The sequence below is a fragment of the Microtus ochrogaster genome, unplaced genomic scaffold, assembly GCF_000317375.1.
Source record: "Microtus ochrogaster isolate Prairie Vole_2 unplaced genomic scaffold, MicOch1.0 UNK11, whole genome shotgun sequence".
Taxonomy (NCBI): Eukaryota; Metazoa; Chordata; class Mammalia; order Rodentia; family Cricetidae; genus Microtus; species Microtus ochrogaster.
The window spans coordinates 6032617-6044676 of record NW_004949109.1 but is presented as its reverse complement, the minus strand read 5'-3'; the positions used below and the strand labels follow the sequence as shown (position 1 = coordinate 6044676).

Here is a 12060-nt window from a genome sequence, read left to right as displayed (position 1 = left end):
ATCTGGGGGGGGGGATTTTCTTCTTCTTAAATCCTGGAATACCGAGTCAGCACCCAAGGCCAGTTTTTTAAGAGGGGAAAAAAAGATTATCTCTTGGTTCTTGTGGAAGAAAAATAAACTTTGATTCTTAGAAAAGAGACAGGTGGGGTTGGGGAGACGAGGGAGGAAGGGGTACCGCAAACTCTCCAGACAACCCTGAGGGGGGGTTACATTTTTCAGTAGCTTGTAAAAATTTTTTTGAAGCCGGCTTGAAGGACAGGCGGTTGCATTAATGCTCAGAGAACCCGGGTTTGTAAGCAGCGTCTAAAAAGCAGCTACGAATGCTTCCATTAGTATTAGATCGAAACACCAAGTTAAGAAAATAGAAGTCAAAACAACAATAAAATTTCAAAAGCGTTCTCAATTACCGAGTCCCGCTGCCCCAGTGGAACTCGCTGCGTGCCTTAAGCGCTCCCTTTTCTGTCTGCGGAATTCCATTTGCATCCTCTCTGCCTGGGTGTCTCCCTTTCTCAGTGTGTGTGTCTCTCTGTTTTCACACTCTCCTCCCCATTCGAGCGAGGCCCACACCTGGCGCATCACTGCCGAGCCATTAGCTGCGGGTCTCCTTTCATCTTCGCTGTGGCAGACGTTTCTATTTATCCACTTGCGTTCGCCGAGTGGCGTCACCAGCGGTACTGTAATGACGATTGCAGCAGGAGGATGACAGCTTAGAAAGAAGAGGGCAATGGGGCTTCCTCCCAGAGGCGGTGCGGCACAGAGGAGCGCTCGCATCACAAGGTGACCCTAGCTCCCCACTGCCATCTCTGCGGTCGCCAAAGACACCGCGCTGGGGCTACTTGGCGCCCGCCTAGTCTCCTGGCTTCCTTAACTCCTTTTCTCAGCCAAGATCCCAAGGAGCCTGGGGTTGGAGCTTACTTGGGGGCCATCCCCCTCCCCCCTCCGGAGAGCCCGGGGATGGAGAGCCGAAAGGACATGGTTTTGTTTCTGGATGGGGGTCAGCTTGGCACTCTGGTTGGTAAAAGGGTCTCTAATTTGTCCGAAGCCGTGAGCAGCCCACTGCCTGAACCGCCAGAGAAGATGGTGCCCCACGGTTGCCTGAGCCCGCGAGCCGGCCCTCCGTCTGCCCGGGAGCGTGGCGGGGGAGGCCCGGAGGAGGAGCCGGTCGATGGACTAGCAGGCGGTGCTGCAGGGCTGGCCGCCGAGCCACGGTCCGCCGGAGCCGCCGTGCTTGGCCCGGGACCCCCAGTCTCCTCCGCGGACAGCCTTTCTGGCCAAGGGCAACCCAGTAGCTCAGACACCGAATCGGATTTCTATGAAGAAATCGAGGTGAGCTGCACCCCGGACTGCGCCAACGGGAACGCCGAGTACCAGCACAGCAAAGGTAGCCACCTTGCCCCTCCGCTCCCCGGTCCACGCACTGCGCCCACACTTTACTTCATCTCAGGGCAGGTGGAAGATACTCCTTTCCCTTGGGGCAGGATGGCTGGGGTGGGGTGGGGGGACACCTGAACAACTCTTATGCTTTCTGCACGTTGGTGTGTGTAGGGTCTCTTGTGTTATCGTATTCGTGGGACTCAGAGTGACAGCTCTCAGGAATATTAGGGTGGTTGAAGCAAGTCTTGGGCTTGAGGGATCCAAAACGCAACCCAACCCCCCCCCCCCCAGCTTTTTGTAGCAATGATTTTGCTGAGCAGGGAAGACACCTTGCATCGGGTAAGGCAAGATCAAACGCTAGTCTGGGCAGTTTGTGACTGGAGGGGTGCAAGGCACATGGAGGCGCGGAAGCCAAGAGTATATAAAGGACCGTAAAATCGTGGCGGACTCTGGTCTCCAGAGTGTTGCAGCCCTCCGACCAGTTTGCACGTCGGTCAGAGGTCCAAATTACCTTGTCACTTCCCGGGCTGGCGGCGCCAGGTCGGAAATGGTCCCAATGGTCTAATTGCCTTTGGTCTCCGGTTGCATTTGAAAAGGCGGGGATTGGGCCCTCCCCTCCCCCTTTCCCTCAGTCTCACTTCTCCACCCAAAGGAAAAGCAGCTGCAGGGGGCTAGAGCCCCACCCTTCTCTGGGGTGGGTCTAAGGAGTTGATACTTTAACTACAGAAACCTTCTCACCAGGAGCTAATGGGAGTGGGGGTGGATAGCTCAGAAGGGAGCCTCTCTCTACACCAACAGAATCTACTAGGAATGAAAAGCTGGGAACCCGAGCCCATCAGCAGACACACCTCCACAAAGCCGTGGGAATGGGTGGGAAAGGCTTGCACCTACTTTTAGGCCAACACGGCCTTGTTGACTACCTACTTCCTTCTCCGACCAACACGTCACCAGCATAACCTAGATTCTCTACTGTACCCTGTCCTCACAACCTGCACTCAAATCTACCCTTCCTGCAATGTATGTAACCCAACACATTCTCACACCTGTGCAGGAATTCTGGCACACACCCAAGAGCTCTCACTGCATGCCCAACAATCCACAATCTACTAACCAACCTCAAGAGTTCATAGTGTTCCAGCCATCCTTGGCCATCCCTGCCAACCGGAGCAGAGAGCTCAGGGATTATGCCCTTTGCTGTACCCAGGGGCAAGAGAAGGGGAAAGGAGATTGGAAGCGGTTAGACCCAGCATGCCTCAGGTCCAGGTCTTCCAAACAGCCGATGCTTCCAGAGTCCGCCATCCCCCCCCCCCATCAGTGACTTGAGGTAGCTGAAGGGTTCTCCTAATGGCTCTCCTTCAGCCTGAAGTCAGTATTGTTTGTGTTTGTGTTGTGTCTCTGTGTATGCACCTGTGTGCTCTGGGCTCCTGTGCAGGCTCTGATGCACTTGGCGGCAGTCCTAACAGTGGCAGCGAGGTCCCCAAAAGCAGCAGTGGCAGCGGCAGTAGCGGCTCACAAGGCACCCTGGCCTGCAGCGCCAGTGACCAGATGCGCCGATACCGCACTGCCTTCACCAGGGAGCAGATTGCACGGCTGGAGAAAGAGTTCTACAGGGAGAACTATGTATCAAGGCCGAGGAGATGCGAGTTGGCAGCAGCCCTAAACCTTCCTGAAACTACCATCAAGGTATGCTGGTCTAGGACGCTCGAGGCGGGCATAAAACAGGGTTAGTAGGAAGGAAATGGCAATCACTTATCTCCTGAGTTGCAGTCGGGGAGTCTAGGCCTGGATTTTTCCAATCCGGGCCGTGCAGAATTGCCCTTTGACAGTCCCTAGGCAGCCTCTGCTGCCACGAGGTGACTCTGTCCTTTTCCTAGGCAAATAGTCTACCGAGGCAGGTGACTTAGAGGAAGTGTCTCAAAGGACAGGGAGGAAATGGAACATAAATCTGGGGGAATGCCTTTTACCTCCTCACACCAATCAAGGCAGGTCCTGCGATTTGCACCTTCACTCACAGTGGGGAAGGCGAGCAGGTCCCTAATTCTCCTTCCTACGGTTTCAATCTGGAATGGCTGTGGGTGACCTGCTCTTGTTCAGGCGCAGTGTTGGCTTTGGCTCTTCCCTGCCCTATGGGTATTGCTTCCCAGTGCTCATCCCGAGTTGGGTCTGGGTCTCTTGCAGTCATCCAATATCCCCCCTCCTGTCTCCCCAGGTGTGGTTTCAGAACCGACGCATGAAGGACAAGCGTCAGCGGCTGGCCATGACGTGGCCGCACCCGGCCGACCCCGCCTTCTACACGTACATGATGAGCCACGCGGCGGCCGCCGGCGGCCTGCCCTATCCCTTCCCGTCGCACCTGCCCCTGCCCTACTACTCGCCCGTGGGTTTGGGTGCAGCGTCCGCGGCCTCGGCTGCCGCTTCGCCCTTCAGCAGCCCGCTGCGTCCGCTTGACACGTTCCGCGTGCTGTCGCAGCCCTACCCGCGACCCGAACTGCTGTGCGCCTTCCGCCACCCACCGCTCTACCCCGGCCCGGCGCACGGACTGGGCGCCTCGGCCGGCGGCCCCTGCTCCTGCCTTGCCTGCCACAGCAGCCCGGCCAATGGGCTGGCACCTCGGGCCGCTGCAGCCTCGGACTTCACTTGTGCCTCCACCTCCCGCTCGGACTCCTTCCTCACGTTCGCCCCCTCCGTGCTCAGCAAGGCCTCCTCCGTGTCATTGGACCAGAGAGAGGAGGTGCCCCTCACAAGATAAGGGGTCGCCCTCTGGCTGCTGGCTGCAGGACGCCATGGGGGTGGGGTGGGGGCCCTTTGGGACTCCTCCACCGTCCCTCCTGCCAACCCTCTTCCCAAATGCAGAGGGGAGAAAGGAGAGGGCACCACAAAGAACTCAGTCTAGAGGATCCAGGAGCCCCGGAAGTGGCAGTGGCCATCTACTTGGGAGCAGGAATGGGGTGGGAAAGCAGACGTTGTGGGAGCTTCCTCTGGGGAGGCCGGTCTTTGCCATTCTCCACCAAAACCACAGCGCTATCAGAGGTGGAGGCCTTGGTTCAACAGCCAAACAAAATTCAGCAGCAACAACCCACCCCCACGCCCCTCATACCCTGTACCTGGGCCCCCACTCTCCTGTCAAGGGCAAGCATTGAAAAGGGAAATCGCGGTCTCTTGGAACAAAATGCTGTGTATGCAGAGCAGGTAGAGATTAATCTTCAGGAGCTTTTCCAAAGCGTGGCAGGGGGCTTGTTGATGGCAACATACCAGCCATTTAGGGGAGAGATGATTTACTGCTAGGGAGAAGTTTGCCCCTTGGCAAGGAACCTGGGGCTGATTCACCTTCTTGGAGCCCAGCATCTTTCTGATCTAGCCTCTGCCAGCCCCTGACCTCTTTCCATATTCCTGCCTTTGTGACTCTCTCAACTTGCCACTCCAGCCTTCTCTATTTCTGTTTCAGGTTGCAGGGAAGCTACAGGGGCTCCAGGGTCCTTAGGAGACCAACCTCTTCTCCCTTAACCCAGCACACACCCCGATTAGCAAGTCATGTGTGAGGAAGGTTGAATGTTGAATGTATGTATACTAATGATCGGCACTCTGCTGATCTGTTCTAACAAGGCACCCTGGGAAGATCTTAGGGAACGGAGACTTACACCCTCTCATTGTCTCCCCACATTGCACCTTGCGACAAGGCCTTGGCTTTCACCTGCCCGTAGAAACCTTCAGCACTCTGGAGGACCCTGTCTCTACCCTTCACTGGGTTTATTAGGGAGCCACCCGCGGACTCCTATACCCATCCTTTAGCCAGCGTTTGAGGAAAAGGACAACTTTAATCATCCAATGCAAGCTTCACCCCACTGGGAGGGAGTGGTTCTTTCTGTAGGGCATGAATTTGGTTTGGTCTGGGGTTTTCCTTTGCAGCCCAAAGAATTTGCTGTTATGATTTGTTAACCATATTGCAATAAAAGCTGAACACGATTCTTACTTTAGCATTTAAACATTTTTTTTTGGTATCAGGGAGCATGTTTACTATTTTTGAATTTCCAATTTAGCTACTATGGACATGGATAGAGAAAGATGGGCTCACAAAAGGGGTCTCCTAAGTCCCTGTTGGACTTTAGCAGGCTCCACACAGACATTGCTGGAAGATGGAGGGCTGTCTTCCAGCTGCCTTGGGTGTATGTTTGGTTAGTTCTGGGACTATCTGAGACTTGCAATAGATAAATGGGACCTCCCCTAAAGTGTTGAGTCTGCCTAGGGCTCACCCCTCTAATGGATGGATCCTTCAGTTGCTCCAGTAGGGGAGCCCAGATTTGCCATCTTGAGACCTTCCAGCACAACCCCAGATGCAATAAGTGGGCACTGACACGTGCCAGACTACTTCAGAGAGCTACGCTTGCTGGTGCGGTCAAGCCTTCATCCATAGGAGGAAGTCACTGCAGGAGGGTTGGAACAGTCTTGGTGCCATCCATCCACATGCTAGATATCCCACCTGAAGGATGGAATTCTGGGACTTCAGGGTAAGATTCAGGAGGGTCAGGTAGTGCTTGGAAGTCACCCCAAACACCCACTCATTCTAGAATCCCTGCTCCAGAGCCTTCATTATCAAGGCTAAGAAACTTTAGACTTTAGCAAGGGTTCTCTGCTGGTGTCTCGGCTGGGCAGGTGGGGACACTCTTGTATGTAGTGGCCCCTATATGGAGCCTTCCACCCAACAACTATATCCCACCCCAGGCCCTCAAAGTTCCTTCCAAAGCCAGAGATTCCCCAGTGCCAAATCCCAGCAAATTTTGCAGTTGCTCGGCATTGGGCAGAGATTGCTTGCGACAGGTAAATGGGCTGCGGGTTGCCTTAATGCCAGGCGTATTTTCAGTTAATAGGGAGGGAAAATGAGGTGTCTGCAGCGATATTGGAAAGTACAAGATCGATGATCCGGCCTCGTGTCCAATCAGCAGCCTTTAATTGACTGTATTTTCTGGGTAATTGAGCCTCTCTTCCTCCAAATTGAAGTGGAAGATATAACAATACATCTTGCCAGGAGGAATTACTCATTACTTCATAATGAAATTTCCCTTTTGCCAGGGTTTGCTGTTTGACGGTAGGCACCCCTTCTCACTCTGTGGCCCACCACTCCCCAAAGAGCTTAGCCGCCTGCACCAGGCCATGCCATCTGGCTTGACGTGCCCCACTTTGTCTGGGAGAGTGGTGCTGACTATGAAGGCACTGTCCATCTCTGGCTTCCATTTCTGTCTGTATAAGGGGCAGGACAGACCAGGCAAGGAGCCTAACGTGGGACTGGTTGTTTTTTGTTTTTTGTTTTTTTTTTTTTAAGTTCTGAGTATCTTGTCTTAGTTGAACCCTAGTGTGGTCCCATATTGCCTGAGCCTCTGAGCTGTGTGCATCAAACAGGGGCTAGGGTGCACCCGTGAGCTTCAGCTTCTGGATCCTTCCCCACCCACCCCTACCCTCATCAGCATCCCACCTCCACCCACATCCCACCTCCACCCACCTCCACCCACCTCCAGGCTTTGGAGCTCTGAGTCCAAGATCATTCTCAACAAAGTTTAGCATTTCACTTCCAACTCATTTCCCCCTGCAGCTTCTGAGTCCTGGCAGGACCTGCAGATCTGAAAACAAGGTCCAATGCTCAGCTTGGGTTTGCCTAGACCCGCAAGACTAACCACCACCCTGCAACCCAAGTGTGCGTGCGCAAGGCCCGGGCCCGTCGCTGGCTTGTTAGTGTGTGATTGATTGCCTTATTAAAGCGTGTTCTTGTAAGTGTGACCAAACTGATTGCATTGCATATGTTTGGGATAATGCTCATTTTAAACAACAGGATAAAGCGGATGAGCTCGGCAGAGCCTCGAAGACGAAATGATTCCGGCCAGCACTTCCCGAACTCTGGCATTAAATTACTCAGTAACATAGCGAATTGCTTAGCTTTCCCATTGTTACCACTATGTTTTTGGCGATGGGGGTGGGGGGACAGGGGCTTTACAGTTTGATCACGTGGTCTGTCCTACTGATGGCTTTTCTAGTCACCATAACAGATCCCACCTTCCTAGACTCCAAACCTGTAAGGAATCAGGTGGAGCCCTCCACACCCCAGGCAGCCAGAAAAAGAGGTTCATCATGCACCCTGTCACCCAAAGGACACGGCCCTAGCCCCGAATGGAAGCCTTGGGACCCCACAGTATGCCTCCTCCATCCTAAATGCTTTTATGGAAGTTTAAAAGATCCCTTTGTTCTCCAGGCTTCTCCTGCTCGGGTGCTTCTATTATTCTCCAACCGAGGAAACACCCGTTGCCATATGTCCTCCCGAGAGCACGGACGTCACAGTGGACAGTGGTGGAAGATGTCCAGACGGATGGCGTGCTCCACGTGGGACGAGCTTCCTGGACTGAGCATCTTCCCCCTGCACAGTGAGGGATGGAAAAGAAAAAGAGTGTAGCAAGGTGTGTGTGTGTGTGTGTGTGTGTGTGTGTGTGTGTGCCCTAATCATCTCGGCTATTAGTTGCAGCAGCATTTTCTTTCTGTGTGCCCAGCTCCCGACAAAGAAATCCTCAGCTTGTCTCCACTCACACCAGAAAACTTGCATCAGAGCCAAACTGCTCCAAGATTGAACTTGTTAAGGAACACCTTTGGGGGTATGCTGGAATTCTGATTTGTTCAAGATGATGACAGCCATCAGGACAAGTTGGAAACAATGCCACTCTTCAGGGTGTCATTTGTAAGTGCGGTTGCACAGATTCATTCGCAGTCCCCAGCTAAAGCCAGTCTGCGGGAGAGAATAGATGTATCGGCAGATTTCTTCCCCCGCTCCCCTCCTCCCAGGCTCTGCGGGGACAGGAACATTGGAGTGCAGTAGAGAGAACACCAAAGCCAAACTCACTCTTTACTCAGTGTATGGGACCCTGGCAATGTTGACCCTAGTGGGGAAAAACAAAAACAAAACACAACCCCAAATCCTAACTATAAAACCCATCACGTTATGTACAAAACCAACAGAAACACAAAGTCGTTTCCAAAACTGCCTTCTCAGCACAGAAGTCTGTGATAGTCTGAGCAGGAGGGAGAAAGATTGCCACTTAAAAATAACATGAAAGCATTAAGTAATTATTTAAAACAAGGCTGTTTAGAAAAATATTTGTATTTATTGCAGCTGCTCAATTGGCCTCGTTAAAGTCGGCAAGCATTTAAATTGTGTTACAATCTCATTTAAATCCTGCTCCGTTCCAGCAGGCTGAAGAGCTTGAATAGACCAATCACTTCATAATGATGATGAACGAGAAATTAATTCAGATACAAGCAAGACAATTTAGGCCTTCATCTGTTTAAATAGCCTTCCGATATTATTCGCGATCGCGGGTCACAGATTGAATCAATTGTCCAATCTTGTGAAAGTCATATCCTTACATCTTCATCGAGATTATTTATAGCGCAGTGAGGGCTGCTGAAAGGTATACGCCGTTAACAGGGACAATTACTTAAAGGGAAACGTTTATAAAATGGAAAACAAATGCCAGGGTTGATAACAAATGGAATCAAACGCAGCCATTCCAATCTGGCAGCCGGAGAGAAGGGAGCGGCCAGAGCCGCTCAGGAAGAGAGGCAGATTCTGACCTCTCCCGGGCCCAGGTGAGGCCGGGAATTGAGGGCGCGTGCGCTGCAGCTATCGCTGTCGCTGCGCGATCACCTCAGTCTGGCCCTTGTTTGCTTGCTTTAGGCTCTTGCGTTAGTAGTGCAGAAGGCAGTCCCGCACCTTTCCGGAACCCGCATCTTGAGGAACAGTCCACCGCAGGGGTCCCAGTTTGTGCTTAGGTCTCAGTTCCTCTTGTGCCGGACTCCAGCCTTTCTCTGTTCACCTCTACCAGGTGGTCTTGGTGGTGGAGAAGCAGAAGGCGTCCTGTTCACAGAGTGGAGGTTGCTGGTAGTTCTTGATCGCTGCAGGCTCAATCGCCTCTTAATTTAGCATCCTTCTGAACTGAAGGGCTCCTGGTTCCGTAGGCCCCTCCATTTGCTCCCTTCTGTACAGCCCGCTGTCTTCCCACCCGAGAGCAACGCCTAGGTCTCCCCACTCTGAAGTGTCTCATCCTGATTTTAAATCTTGAAATAATCTTTTCCCAAGAGGCCAGGCTCATATCGTCTCCCTTCTTTTTCAGGAGGTCCTTTACCAGGACACATGGAGTGTTAGGACTTTGAGGGGACAGGTGCCTTCTCAGAACGTCTCTCCCGCCCCCATCACTCCGCGCGCTGCTTGTTTAGGAAAGACCGGCATGGCAGAGAGATGGGTTCTAACCAGGAGTCTCATCTCAGCCAGCTAAAAGAGCCTGTCCCGGGGAGAAAGAGAGAGAGAGAGAGAGAGAGAGAGAGAGAGAGAGAGAGAGAGAGAGACTTCTAGGCGGCGCTCTTAGGGGGGAAGTTATTGGGGTGGCCTCAGAATACAGGAGCAGGGAAGATTGGTCCTTTCTGTTCGCAGAGCCTGGAGGATGAGGGAGAGCAAGTGGATCCTGAGAACACAGGAGGAATCCGTGCTGCCTTCCAGCTCTGACCTCGGGATGGTTTATTTTTTTATTCTTCATTTTCTTCTTCTTCTGTATTTCTCTATTTGAAACAAAAGCCCAACTAACGGGTTACTGGTGCTCCGGAGGACCTACTCCTGGGAGCGACTTTGATGTATTGCTGTCCAATTAGTGCCTTTAATTGGTGTCCTCAGGGACGGGCAGGCCGAGAGCTGGGACGCAGCCTCCTCTCGACTCTCCTGCACACTGAAAAGGTAAAATTTATAACGCGCTGTGGGAACCCCTTGGGAGGGCAACGAGCAAGGGAGGAAGTGAAGGGAGAGTGGCAACTCTGTCTTGCTGAGGATGCCTCCTCCAACCTCGGGGGGTACATGGGGAAGGGTCCAGAACACGAGTGTTCTGCTCAGTTTTCTGTGCTGGAGCGTCAGAGCGGCTAAGTCGCCGAGGATTGTGAATTTCCTTGCAGAAAAGCCAAGGGAGTTTGCATTGTCTGTAGATGCCCAACCCCATGTGGTCTCCCATCTCGTTAATAATGGCTGTTTGTTAACAAGGATGCGGAGGTTAAATAATCCGGGTGGAAGATTAAACACGCCTCATCAAGGCGCTGGGAGCTGAGCCTCGGAGCAGAGACCTGCATCAAAGCCAGCTAGCCTGCTGGAGCCTGGAGGAGGGTGGGAATAAAGAGCCACACTAAGGTAGAGGAAAAGGGAAGTTCTGGGGCTCTTGGAACGGCCAACTCCTAGACCTGCTAAGTTGAGAATCCAAATCTGGCTGTTCCAGTAGGAGGTGTTTGTCCAGTTTGTGGAGGAATCTGCTTGGGGATCAGAAAGCAGCTCCTGGTTCTGAATTCAAGGCTCTCATCTTTCAGTTCCTCCACTTGGAAGTAAAGGGCGTTTGCATACCACGTGACTAGCACTCATGGGACACAGGAAATGTGGCTCCCCTCTGGGTACTTGCCCCTTAAGAGCTGTTTGAGGAGCATCCCAATATTCTCTCCAGTCCGCTTGTCCTTTTGTATGAAATGGACAGGAGATGGATGCTTCGTGCTGATGATCTTCTTTCCTCCATTTCCCCAGGAGAATTAAAGAGTGGCGCTCCCTTTCCTCTGCACTGTTTCTACTTAACCTCGGAGAGTTCAGTTGAGGAGGATTTCACTTAGCAAATATTTAGGGCCTACTCTGTGCTAGTCATGGTGGGATGTGTGTGCTTTTAAACTGGAGAGCCGACTAGCAATTCCTTCCCCACTATCCCCAAATATGTGTCATAAAGGAAGACAGGGAAAGAAATTTTGAAGGCAAGAATAGAATGGGCACGTATTTGCATGACAGAAAAGCTGCTGAGTGAGGTGTAATGGAACTGATAAAAAAGAGATGTAAAGGACTTGAGACTGCGGGGATGTCACTGAGGACAGACAGACAGTGCACACAGTAGCTCCTTGATCAAGTGTGGGGGGAATTGCAGAAGAGAGGGGGAAGGCCTCTCTGGAGTCCTGGGGAACAAGGGCTCGGAATTTGCTAAGAGAGGATATGTACATCAAATGTTGCCAGTTTTCTATTTAAATGTTGGTTCAACAGTTGGAATTATACTCGCTACCTGATTTCAAGAGAAATCATTTTTCATTTTTTACCAAGCAGAGAAATCAGCTGCTAGGCTGGTACTCCAAGCTTTCCTCCTCAAAGAAGATGAGTTAGCATCCCATTGAGGTTTCCTCCAGACAGCAGTAAGGATGGTTTCCGAGTCTGTCTACCTTTGGTTGGAAAGGCCAGAGGTGATGATGCTGGCCCGTGAGACAGACACAGTGGAGGCTGAGTCTCTGCTGGTAGCATCCTCTGTGCTGTGCTTGTCTGGAATCATTTCCCTGACTCTCAACTCTGCTGAGTTGAGCACTGTTTTCATGCTCACCCTGAGACACAGGGAGCTCGGAGCAGGCTCGTTCCTGGCCTGTGTTACACAGTCCATGGATCAGTCTGACTCCAGAACTTGTGCTTACAATCATGCCACTAAAGCTAACTTCCTGATGTAGCAGGGTGACTGCGATCAATGAGTATGTTTCTCCTAGAGTTGCTAATATCAAATATCAGTTCTAGATAAAGGCAGCCAGTGTGGGGGAACGGGATGGGCTGACACTCATGTGTCTATTTTAACAAAAAATATTTGTGCCTGTTGCTTGGGATCCAAC

General features: G+C 52.2%; 1 protein-coding gene across 2 annotated transcripts; it reads left to right on the top strand.

The window, feature by feature from the left end:
• The first annotated feature begins 954 nt into the window (after window positions 1-954).
• On the top strand, window positions 955-4123 carry Evx1 (even-skipped homeobox 1). Of its 2 annotated transcripts, XM_013353544.1 has the most exons (4): window positions 955-1381; window positions 2632-2637; window positions 2807-3057; window positions 3584-4123. In XM_013353544.1, the coding sequence occupies exons 1-4, from the start codon at window positions 955-957 to the stop codon at window positions 4121-4123; spliced, it is 1224 nt and encodes a 407-aa protein (XP_013208998.1). The 2 variants fall into 2 exon arrangements, with proteins under 2 accessions (XP_013208998.1, XP_005366651.1); XM_005366594.1 differs by lacking the exon at window positions 2632-2637 and having other exon boundaries at window positions 955-1408.
• The last annotated feature ends 7937 nt before the right edge of the window (window positions 4124-12060 follow it).